The 11,857-nt window shown below is 40.0% G+C and overlaps 2 protein-coding genes across 2 annotated transcripts; one reads left to right on the forward strand and one right to left on the reverse strand.

Annotated features, from left to right (window-relative positions):
• On the reverse strand, positions 1–7,890 carry LOC133421894 (immunoglobulin lambda-1 light chain-like). Its single transcript, XM_061711687.1, has 4 exons — positions 7,851–7,890; positions 7,441–7,759; positions 1,284–1,318; positions 1–477 (listed from the first exon to the last, which is right to left on the reverse strand). The coding sequence occupies exons 1-4, from the start codon at positions 7,888–7,890 to the stop codon at positions 143–145; spliced, it is 729 nt and encodes a 242-aa protein (XP_061567671.1). The 3' UTR covers positions 1–142.
• Positions 7,891–8,869: 979 nt separating this feature from the next.
• LOC133421672 (immunoglobulin lambda-1 light chain-like) lies at positions 8,870–11,514 on the forward strand. The gene is made up of 4 exons (XM_061711388.1): positions 8,870–8,951; positions 9,041–9,380; positions 10,042–10,076; positions 10,992–11,514. The coding sequence occupies exons 1-4, from the start codon at positions 8,912–8,914 to the stop codon at positions 11,315–11,317; spliced, it is 741 nt and encodes a 246-aa protein (XP_061567372.1). The 5' UTR covers positions 8,870–8,911; the 3' UTR covers positions 11,318–11,514.
• Positions 11,515–11,857: the final 343 nt, after the last annotated feature.

The following is an 11,857-nucleotide window of genomic DNA, read 5'->3' on the forward strand; positions in this document are numbered from 1 at the left end:
ACAAGTTACATATGCAAAGCTGATACAAACTAAGATCACACTAAATACAAACACACATTCATTTATCTAATAGCTGAAACATAATGAAGAAACAGCATTAAGAGCAAAGAAGCAGAAGTTAAATGATGTTTCTGGTCCTCTGTTATCCTTCAGCAGGACATTGTGACTTGTTGATGGTTTTCTGTGAAGTCTGGCAGCCCAAAGACACTTTACATGTGTAAAATTGATACATGTTCCAGTCTGATGTCTGGATGGTCAGAGAGCTGCTGATCTGGAAAGTCTGGTCTGGTGTCTGAACGGCGGTGCTGGTAGAGATCCCACTGCTCACTGGACTCCCAGCAGAAAACCAGCTCACATCTGCAAAACCCAGAGACTCACTGGCTAAACTGATCAGACAGACCAGAGTGACTTGGTCGGACTGGAGCTCAGCTCTGGACGGAGGGAAGACTGTGAGGACAGGAGGAGGGAGGCTGGAGCCTGGAAGGACATGAACCACACTCACAACATCAAATTACATTTAAAAAAATCCTGATTTTTTTGTGGCCAAGTTTTCTGAGCAAATATCTCTTGTTTTTAATAACTTTCTTCAAACATTGTTTTTTAAGCTATAAACATTTACAATATAATTATTATAACATACATTGTGAGAATCCTAACATGTTTTTGTAATTTCCGTCACTTTTAGAAATAATGTGAAATCTGTAACCATTTCCATGTTCTGCAGTCCAACTTACACAAATTTGAAAAAACGTGACTATTTCACATTTGTGGTGCAAAAAACAAATGTCTAGAGTTTCTTCTCTTTCAAAACGTATAATTCACTTTTAACTAAATTCAATGATTTGACCAAGCTACCAGTCATGCAGATCATTTTATTTTCTGAGCAAATATCTCTTGCTTTTAATAACTTTCTTCAAACATTTTGTTAAGCTATAAACCTTTACAATATCAATCCTAACATGTTTTTGTAATTTCCGTCACTTTTTGAAATAATGTGAAATCTGTAACCATTTTCATGTTCTGCAGTCCAACTTGCATAAATGCAAAAAAATGCACATTTAACTAGATTTAATGATTTTGTGATGTTTAAAAAAAATCCATTGTTTAAAAGTAAAAATGAAAACAACTGTCATTCCAGATGCAAACTAACAAATAAACCTGTGATTTATTTCTTCGTCACATGATAAATACAAGAATTACTAACAAATGAATCAATTGTTTTGATCATTTTGAAGACAAAACTACAAATGTATCATGTTGTATGATCAGATAAAAGTACTTACTTGTAACAATCAGCTTGGTTCCTAGTCCGAATACCACAGTGATTCAGTTTGTACACATGGTCGTACAAAAACCTCCTGACTGTCACTGATGAGGGAACTGAAACATCCTGCTGAGACCAACTTTCACTGTCAACATCTCATTCACTCTCACCATGATTTAGACTCTGAAACACTGCTGGATAGAAGTTGTTTTTATTCATGTCTTTGTTTTATTTTCAGGGAAAGGGATTCACTCGGACGAGATTAATTTTGCTCCTTGTTGTTTGTGTGTTTTATTATCATTATATATATCATCCCATAGTTATGGTAGTGAAGCAGATACAGCTGCATGTGTAAATAGTGGTTAAAATATTCATGGAAGTAAAATAAAATAGTATCATCAATATTCTCTTCTCTGGACATCCATCTGTCCAGAATTTACATCTGTTTTTAATTCAGACAGTTGGGATAGTCTCCAGCAGATCCCTGGGATCCTAAACAGGAAGAAGCAGGTACAGATAATGGATACATAGGTCAGCAATGATTAAAAACAACAATAATAACACTATTTATACATTTATTTATCTTACTCTTACCTATACATTAATCCGAGTCAATACAATATCAAATATTTTATTCTAGAAGTGATATTTTTGGGTTGACTTTGGATGTCAGATGTTCAGAAAGCAGAAGTGTTTATGTCAGGAGGTTTTTGTTACAGTGTGAATCACTGTGTTACATTCTCTTTAGCAGAGTTGTCCCATGTCTGACAGTAATAAACTGCAGAGTCTCCTGTCTCTGCTCTCTGCATGATAAACTGATAATCTATGTTTGATGTGGCTTTAGAGTTAAATCTGTCTGAAGAGAATCCTGTTCCAAAGTCATCAGGTGAGCTGTGGCTGTGGTGAAATCTCAAAACATACTGAGGAGTTCCACCAGGCACCTGTTTATACCAGATAACATAATATCCATCATCTCTCTCAATGTTACAATTGAGAACAACTTCTTGTCCTGCAGAGACTGTGTGGACAGCAGGTGTCTGGGTCAACACTTTTGCTGCATCAACATCTGTAAACAAAAGAGAAAAAGATCATGAGGATAACATTAATTACTGATAATATAGAACAGATAAAAATGTGCCCAGAGGAGAATCTTACACATCAGAGCAGTGATGAGAGTACAGAGGGTCCCCAGCATGTTGTCAGTGTGCTGAGAATGATGCTGGAACTTGGAAAGAGACGTTACTGCTGACAGATGAGAGAGTTTAGAGGATGAGGAGAGGAGGTGCTGGAGGACTCATTTAATACAACCCTGAAACTCAGAGGGACTGGCAGGGGGAGGAGCTTGGGTCAAAAATATGTTCGTATAAACTATTCCTTTAGAATTTTATAATCATATAATGTAAAATAAAACATAGTATAACCCATTTTTATATCCAATATAATATAAAATAACTTGATTTCAGAAAAAATTAAACCCTCCATATAAGAAAAACATGATGTCAACATTCCATTAAAATAGTTATCTGAATTTGTAACTTTGTTTCACATCATCAACCTCGTGCATAAAACTACAGGATCTTGTATTAAAAATTAAAAATAGTTAGTTCAAATTTCAAAACACTGAATGATTTCTGTTGCAGGTGTTCATAAAATTTGTGTGTAAGGACTCATTTCAATTTTGAGAGCATTTATGTTACTCCAATTAGAAATGTGGGTTTTTCATTTAATGTAGAAGGTTTAAGAGATTCAAACATGGATGAGGAGGATGAGGAGAGGAAATGTTGTGGTACTTATTTAATAAAATGTTGAACCTAAGAGTTAATTAAAAGAAGAGTGTTTTTTTTTGTTTTTTATTCGTACTTCAAACTGAGACCAGATTACCAGAGAAGTTTTGAAATGATTGTAACTGGCAGAGAAAAGAATTATCATTTAACAAAGTTTCAACATTTTCGTGTTATCAGACCCGTAGAGACTGGCTGGACAGACGGACTGAGCTCAACACTTTCAGAAATGACTGTGTATGAATTCTGAACTATTTACAGACACATGGAGTCATATCGGTTGAACTGAATTGTATCTTCAGGATTCACCGCAAATAGGTCAGAAATGTACCCACATACATTTGTCACCACCGCTGCTGGTAGTAATAAAAATATTTCACAACCCCCCCCCCCAAAAAAAAAATACAAATATAGAAACAATACTCCATTCCAAGCTCCTCCTCCTGTCAGTCCCTCTGAGTTTCAGGGTTGTATTAAATGAGTCTTCCAGCACCTCCTCTCCTCATCCTCTAAACTCTCTAATTCATGCAGTCCCTAACGATATTGAAATCAATCAGCTAGAATGAATCAATCAGCACACACAACATGCTGGGGACCCTCTGTAAAATTTGACAATGACAGAGACTGACAAGTGGAGACAATTTGAAAAAAGCTTTCTGTGTTTGTTTTTTAGTTATTTATTTTTTTATTCTCTTTTGACTGTATGCATACGACCGAACCCTCTGTACTCTCAACACTGCTCTGACATGTAAGACTCTCTTCAAATTCAGGTTTTATTATGTGTTTTTCAATTATCAACCTTTCCCTCATGATCTTTCTTTTCTTTTCTCTTTTGTTTACAGATGTTGATGCATCAATAGTGTTGACCCAGACACCTGCTGTCCACACAGGCTCTGCAGGACAAGAAGTTGTTTTAAACTGCAACATTGAGAGCGATGATGGACAATATGTTAACTGGTATAAACAGGTGCCTGGTGGAACTCCTCAGTTGTGGTTTCACCATGATCACAGCTCCCCCACTTTTGGACCAGGATTCTCCTCAGACAGATTTAACTGTAACTCCACATCAAACATATTACGTGTTGTTTATCCAGAGAGCAGAGACAGGACACTGCAGTTTATTACTACAGTGTTCTCCTTGGCCTGACAGTGTTTATCAGCTGTCTTTGATGTGCCAGAGGCCAAATAAGAGACATACTGTAGGACTGTTTTTTTTTAGCTTAATGGCATCCTTTACTGTTGGTGTCCACCAGAGTGTTTAGGGATTACAGCCACAACCGGCACCAACCATGTTATGGCCACAGCTCTCAGCTGCCTAGAAAACAGCTGGGCAGAATGTGGCCCATTCAGATTCATTGTCCCCTGCCACTGCCAGAGATAAGAGATAGAGGCCTCCACCTCCAGCAGACCTTCATTTGGGCCAATCAACTACTGAGACCTCTGTACTCAATACAGGGACGTAAAGAGCCATCTTTCTTGCTCACAAAGAAGAAGCCTGCGCCCACTGGGGAGGATGAGGGTCGAATGATGCCGGCAGCCAATGAGTCATGGATATACTTCTCCATTGCCTCCCTCTCTGGACGAGACAGGTTGTATAACCGGCTGGATGGCAGGGGAGCTCCAGAAAGAAGGTTGATAGCACAGTCATAGGGGAGGGAGAGACAAAGCATGTTGCTTACTGAAGGCTTCACTTAAGTCGTGGTATACTGGAGGTACATTGGAAAGGTCTGGTGGCTCAGAGATGATAGGGGAAATGGTATCCTCATTAGGAGAGCGAGCGGACCGCAGGCAGGTGGAATGGCAGTGGGGACTCCAGCTCACTACTTTACCCGCGGCCCAGTCAATAAGAGGATTGTGCAAAACCAGCCAGGGCTGACCAAGGACTATGGGGGCGTGTGGGGACGAGATTATGTGGAACTGGATCTGTTCGTGATGATTGCCTGACACCAGGAGGTGCACAGGTTCGGATCGGTGAGTGACTTGAGCGAGGAGGCGACCAGTCAGAGCATTGGCCCTCAGAGGTGAAGGAAGCGGCTCGATGGTTAAGCCCATTTATGAGGCAACACCCGCATCCAGGAAGTTTTCATCCGCACCAGAATCCACCAGAGCAAACAGGGACAAGGATTGAGATTTCCAATGAAGAGTAGCAGAGAACTGCATTCTACACGAGGGTTTGGGGGAAGAGACAGTCTGGCTCACCAGAACCCCCACTGTAACTGGAGAGCCTAATCTTTTGGCCGCACGGGACAGGTAGCAATGAAATGGCCAGGATTGCCACAGTAAAGGCACACCCCTGCGCGCCTCCGGCGAGTGTGCTCTTCTGGTGTAAGGCGGGCTCGACCCACCTGCATGGGCTCCGCATCTGGAGGACTAGGGGTCAAGGCTTGGGACACGGGAGGTCTGACCTCAGCTGGTGGGTCTCTGCTACTGGGAAAAAACCTAGGGGGAATAGGCTCGGCTTGCCACTGGGACATTTGGTCAGAGATGTTGATGGCAGTTGTAATGGCATCATCTAGAGAGAGCTGCCCATGTCTAAGCGCGATCTCCCTCCCAATGGCGCGGCTGAGCCCATTTTGAAAAGCTGTGAGTAGGGCTTGGTCGTTCCACCCCGACTCCACAGCAAGGGACCGGAATTCAGAGGCAAATTCTCTTACTGAGCGCCTGCCCTGGCGAAGTCTCAGAAGCTGTTGAGCTGCCTGCTGTCCTCGTATAGGGTGGTCATAGACTCGCTTGAGTTCTGTGGCAAGGGCAGAAAAGGATTGGACTGCAGGAGAACGCTGCTCACGGAGGGCATTGAAATAACTGAGAGGAGGACCCTCAAGCAGATTAGCAGTATAGGCTATCTTGGCTTCTTCACGACCATAGCGAGACGGTTGAGCTTCAAAGCTCAGCTGGACTTGGGTTAAAAAGTCCCGACAAGTGTTAGGATTGCCAGAGTACTTAGCTGGTGGGGGGATGTGTGGCTCTGCATGAGGAACAGCGGCAGCAGCTGGAGCAGCAGGTACAGGTGGAGGTGCCTCAGGAGGTGGAGCTTGCGCCTGCGATGCAATGGTGAGAGCGGTAAGTTGGTTGGAGATCACAGTCATCTGATCAACAAGTCTTTGAAGCAGTGAATCATGGTTGCCTAAAAGCTGTCCCTGATTAGCAACGGCCTCCTTCACCCTACCAAGTTCCGCTGGGTCCATATTAGGCCAGATCGTTCTGTCACGATTAGTTAAACTGGCGGACCCAAAAGCAGAACACAACAAAATCAAAGTCCAAGGGTGTTTATTAAATAATGCGGGAAAAAGCAATCCGGAGGGCAGCGGGATTCTAATGTGCAGGTGAGCAGGCTGAGGCTGAGTGGCAGGCAGGCAGGCAAGGCAAACGGCTGGCAGAGATTCTCTGAGGATGAGAAGAGCAGGAATCAAAAATCATGAAGAGCACAAAATCTGCACTCAATAACAAAACTGGGGTTACCCTTGTAACCCAGAGTTTTCCAAAAATACTAAACCAGGAAATAAACTAGGTAAAATACTGGACAGGTTGACTAGAAGCGTTACCAAGCACTAGGGTTGTGAAACGATCTGGCATCGGCGCTGCAGGATCTCCAAACATTTAAAGACTGGGGATGATTAGCTGACGCCAGGCAGGTGAGGAGACGAGGGAACTGGAACCAGGTGTGCCAAGCTGAGAGCTGGAGCCAAGCCTATACGCCCACAGTACACGCCCACTCACAACACACACACACAAACAAATAGACAGAACACAGACACTGACAGACTGTGACACTTATGCATTCACCTCTGTTGAAAAGAGTGGTAACATGATCAGTTGGTCATATAGAAGGTATATTTAGCCAATATACAGTATAATATATTGGCTATAGTTTTATATTTGCTGTTTCTCATGTTGAGATGTTTTCAACCTCATTGATGACTTTGCATCCAGAAAATTAAGACATGTGAATCTGTAAAAGGCTCACTACCATATTTAGTTCTGCTTTCAGACCTTTTTTGTGGGGAATTGAGGTGGTGGAAGTTACTTTCTTTTGATGATTTTTCTGGGCAAAAAACATTTAGCTCAGGGCCCCAATTTGGTCAGAGCCCTGCCTACATGAGAAGCATAATTTCAGAATCACAAAAACTAAACTTTCTCTAAGTCAATTAATTTTATTGTGGAATCTAAAATAGCTTATAAAAAGAAATCGATAATCACAAAAAAATGTATATCTTGACAGATTAATTGTTTAAAAACTCAATGGATGTGCTTGACATATTTATGGGAATTCAACACAAACCTCTTTATACCTATTTGAAAGTTCACCCAACAGCTGCATGAATGCATCAACTTAAAAAGCAGAAGTTGTCATGCTGAGGTTTTTGACATGACATAAATCACTGTGATACGTACTGTTTAGCATCGCCGTGCCATATGTGACAGTAATAGACTGCAGAGTCTCCCTCCTCCACATTGCTGATGATCAATCGGTAATCTGATTTTGACTGATGAGTTGATGTGAATTTTGGTGAGGAAAACCCAGAGCCATAAGATACAGAACTATCTCTATGATAAGACCTCAGCATGTACAGAGGAACTCCTCCTGGAATCTGTTTATACCAGTAAGCAGCTGAAGTAGTAACATATCCCAGATTACAGTCCATGGTGGCTGTCTCTCCTTTTGTCACCGTCACAACAGGAGGCTTCTGTGTCACCACCTTCACACCACTCACACCTGAAACAACAAGATGACATGAAGTGAAGAGAAACACACAGACTGATGAATCCAGCATGAGGTCACATGTGCAGTCAGTCAGCCTCCTTACATGTCAGAGCAGTGATGAGAGTACAGAGGGTTCCCAGCATGTTGTCAGTGTGCTGAGAATGATGCTGGAACTTGGAAAGAGACCTTACTGCTGACAGATTAGAAAGTTTAGAGGATGAGGAGAGGAGGTGCTGGAGGACTCATTTAATACAACCCTGAAACTCAGAGCGACTGGCAGGAGGAGGAGCTTCTTTCTTTGCCGTCCACCCTGATGCTGGCATATAGGTACAAAAATAGAATAAACAGAGAATGCAATAACTAAAACAAATACTCAAATAAAAAATGGAAATATAGAATAAAAATGAAATTAGAACTGTGGAATGCAATAAGTAAAAAAACAATGGTACAATGCTGATGTATAAGGTGTTGGTGTGCAGGGAATATGCCGAAATGTTCAACACGGTTGTGCAAGAACGCAGTTGTAAACATTAAAGAGTACATTGTATGGGTAGTGCAGTTTAAGGTGACAATGTGTTAAATGAAGGTGATTCCTGTCAGCTGTTCAGGAGTCTGATAGCATTGAATTGTGATGTTCTGCATTTCAAACATACCTCCGGCCACAGAGAAAGGAGTATTATCTGGATATTGACAAATGTTTTTGTATTATCAGCAGAAAGGTTTATTTTGGTACGTCACTGATGTATTTAATATCAATATTGTTATTTTATAGTTTCATTGTAAGTTAGTGTCCAGCTGAAAGACGAGCAGGTTGAAAGGGAAGAACAGATGTTGAAAAAAAAAGGTTAAAGAGGCAAATTGTTTATTTATAAGTCACTTAAAAAAGTTTGTTAAAAAATGTTTATTTGGACCATGAAAGAAATTATGTTACTTTTGGAATTATAATTTGATATAAAAATGTAATAAGGGAACAAAAAACATCAAACATTTATTTCAGCCCACACAGATTTAAACAAAGCTCCTCCTCCTGTCAGTCCCTCTCAGTTTCAGGGTTGTATTAAATGAGTCCTCCAACACCTCCTCTCCTCATCCTCTAAACTCTCTAATCTGTCAGCAGTAAGGTCTCTTTCCAAGTTCCAGCATCATTCTCAGCACACTGACAACATGCTGGGGACCCTCTGTACTCTCATCACTGCTCTGATGTGTAAGATTCTCCTCTGGTCACATTTTTATCTGTTCTATATTATCAGTAATTAATGTTATCCTCATGATCTTTTTCTCTTTTGTTTACAGATGTTGATGCAGTGATAGTGTTGACCCAGACACCTGCTGTCCGCACAGTCTCTGCAGGACTAGAAGTTGTTGTCAACTGTAACGTTGACAGATATGATGGATATTATGTTAGATGGTATAAACAGGTACCTGGTGGAACTCCTCAGTATGTTTTGAAATTTCACTACAGCCACAGCTCACCTAACAGCTTTGGACCAGGATTCTCCTCAGACAGATTTAACTCTAAAGCCACATCAAAGATAAATTATCAGTTTATCATCCAGAGAGCAGAGACAGGAGACTCTGCAGTTTATTACTGTGAGACATGGGACAACTCTGCTAAAGAGAATGTATCACAGTGATTCACACTGTGACAAAAACCTCCTGACATAAACACTTCTGCTTTCTGAACCTCTGACATCCAAAGTCAACCCAAAAAATGACTTCTAGAATAAAATATTTCACATTGTATTAACTCGGCTAAATGTGTAGTTAAGAGTAAGATGAATAAATGTATAAATAGTGTTAATGTTGTTATCATTGCTGACCTATTTATCCATTATCTGTACCTGCTTCTTCCTGTTTAGGATCCCAGGGATCTGCTGGAGACTATCCCAACTGTCTGAAATAAAAGCAGATGTAAATCCTGGACAGATGGACGTCCAGAGAAGAGAATATTGATGATACTATTTTATTTTACTTCCATGAATATTTGAACCACTATTTACACATGCAGCTGTATCTGCTTCACTACCATAACTATGACATAAAAATGATAATAAAATACACAAACAACAAGGAGCAAAGTTAATCTCGGCCCAGTGAATCCCTTTCCCTGAAAATAAAACAAAGTCATGAATAAAAACTCCAACTTCTATCCAGCAGTGTTTCAGAGTCTAAATCATGGTGAGAGTGAATGAGACGCTGACAGTGAAAGTTGGTCTCAGCAGGATGTTTCAGTTCCCTCATCAGTGACAGTCAGGAGGTTTTTGTACGACCATGTGTACAAACTGAATCACTGTGGTATTCGGACCAGGAACCAAGCTGATTGTTACAAGTAAGTACTTTTATCTGATCATACAACAGGATAGATTTGTAGTTTCTGATTCAAACTGACAAAACATGATGTTTTTTTTTAAATACATGTACATATATAAATTTAAAGTTGTTATAAAGGTTCATGTTTCCAGATGAAAAGAGAAAACTGCGTCAGTTTGGAAAGGATACAGAAATTAGTTATTTATCTTAAATGTTAAAGCACTTTTTACCTGATCACACAATATGATCAATTTGTAGTTTCTTCTTCAAACTGATAGAAAGTAAGGATTTAATGTATCAGTGGGTGTTTAAAATAAGTCTTTATATCTGTGTTCACTAGTTTTATGACCAGAACATCTATAACAGAAAAAAGTCTTCAGCTTCTGACGATTGTTTAAAACACTGATGTTTTTATTCTTTTGTCAGTTTACTAAAAGTCTGAGTAAAAAAAGTCAAGAAAATACTGTTATATGACCACATTGTACTTCAAATAATTTGTTGAAATTTTAACAGTGTTTATTACCAATGTTTAATTATTGCATTCTTTTTTTTAAATATTTTTTTTATCCCCGATTTTTTACCCATTTCATCACCCAGTGCTCATACCTAAGTAACAGTCCTGGGCATTGCCAGGGATGGTTGACGGGTTATTGCATTCTTGTTGTTTAATGTGAAAATGATGTTGAATTCATCCAAAGTTGTTGTTGTTTTCAGTAAGATGTTCATACGATTTACAGGTCAATGTAAAAGGAAACACTGATTTTACATTTCTCACAGACAAAATATTTGTTTAGAAATACTAACATTTAGTTGAAGAAAAACTTAATTTCTCCAAATGAAGTCCATGATTGTTGGGATTGTGGGTTAGTTAATAAATCAGTGTGTGTTTTACTGATTTCATTTGATGTTGTGAGTGTGGTTCATCTCCTTCCAGGCTCCAGCCTCCCTCCTCCTGTCCTCACTGTCTTCCCTCCGTCCAGAGCTGAGCTCCAGTCCGACCAAGTCACTCTGGTCTGTCTGTCCAGTCAGGCTGGACCTTTTGCAGATGTGAGCTGGTTGTCTGCTGGGAGTCCAGTGAGCAGTGGGATCTCTACCAGCACCGCCGTTCAGACACCAGACCAGACTTTCCAGATCAGCAGCTCTCTGACCATCCAGACATCAGACTGGAACATGGGTCAACTTTACACATGTAAAGTGTCTTTGGGCTCCCAGACTTCAGAGAAAACCATCAACAAGTCACAATGTCCTGCTGAAGGATAACAGAGGATCAGAATCATCATTTAACTTCTGCTTCTTTGCTCTTAATACTGTTTCTTAATTATTAGTTTTTTTTCCTTGTAAAAGAGATATTTAATCTTAATGCAACTTCCTAAAAAGAAAAAAAAAATGTTTTAGATTTCGAAACTGCTTGAAGTCAGACTGCTTGTTTCAACTCTGCATATTTCACTTCATTTTCAAAAGCACAAATAAAATTTTCTTCAATAAACAGATGTACTTCTTTGTCTTAATTTAACAGTTAATTTAGTCAGAAACATTTCAAGAGCAGACAAGATGAATGTAATGAAACTAGATTTTCATCCTCTGTCAGTGAAGCGTCATCTATCTGCACCTCCCTCTCTGTCCTCCCAGGATGCACCTGCACACTTCCTCCATATTTATAGCTAAATGCAAATCAAGTGGTCAAGTGTCAGATGTCTGTAAAACTGGGAACGTAATGAGTTTTACTTTTGTTAGTGACACTTGATGCTTCTTGTTATCAGTTTATTCCTTTTAGCACCAGAACATCAGTGAGTCTTGTTT

This window comes from Cololabis saira, chromosome 21, assembly GCF_033807715.1.
Source record: "Cololabis saira isolate AMF1-May2022 chromosome 21, fColSai1.1, whole genome shotgun sequence".
In the NCBI taxonomy this organism is placed as follows: domain Eukaryota; kingdom Metazoa; phylum Chordata; class Actinopteri; order Beloniformes; family Belonidae; genus Cololabis; species Cololabis saira.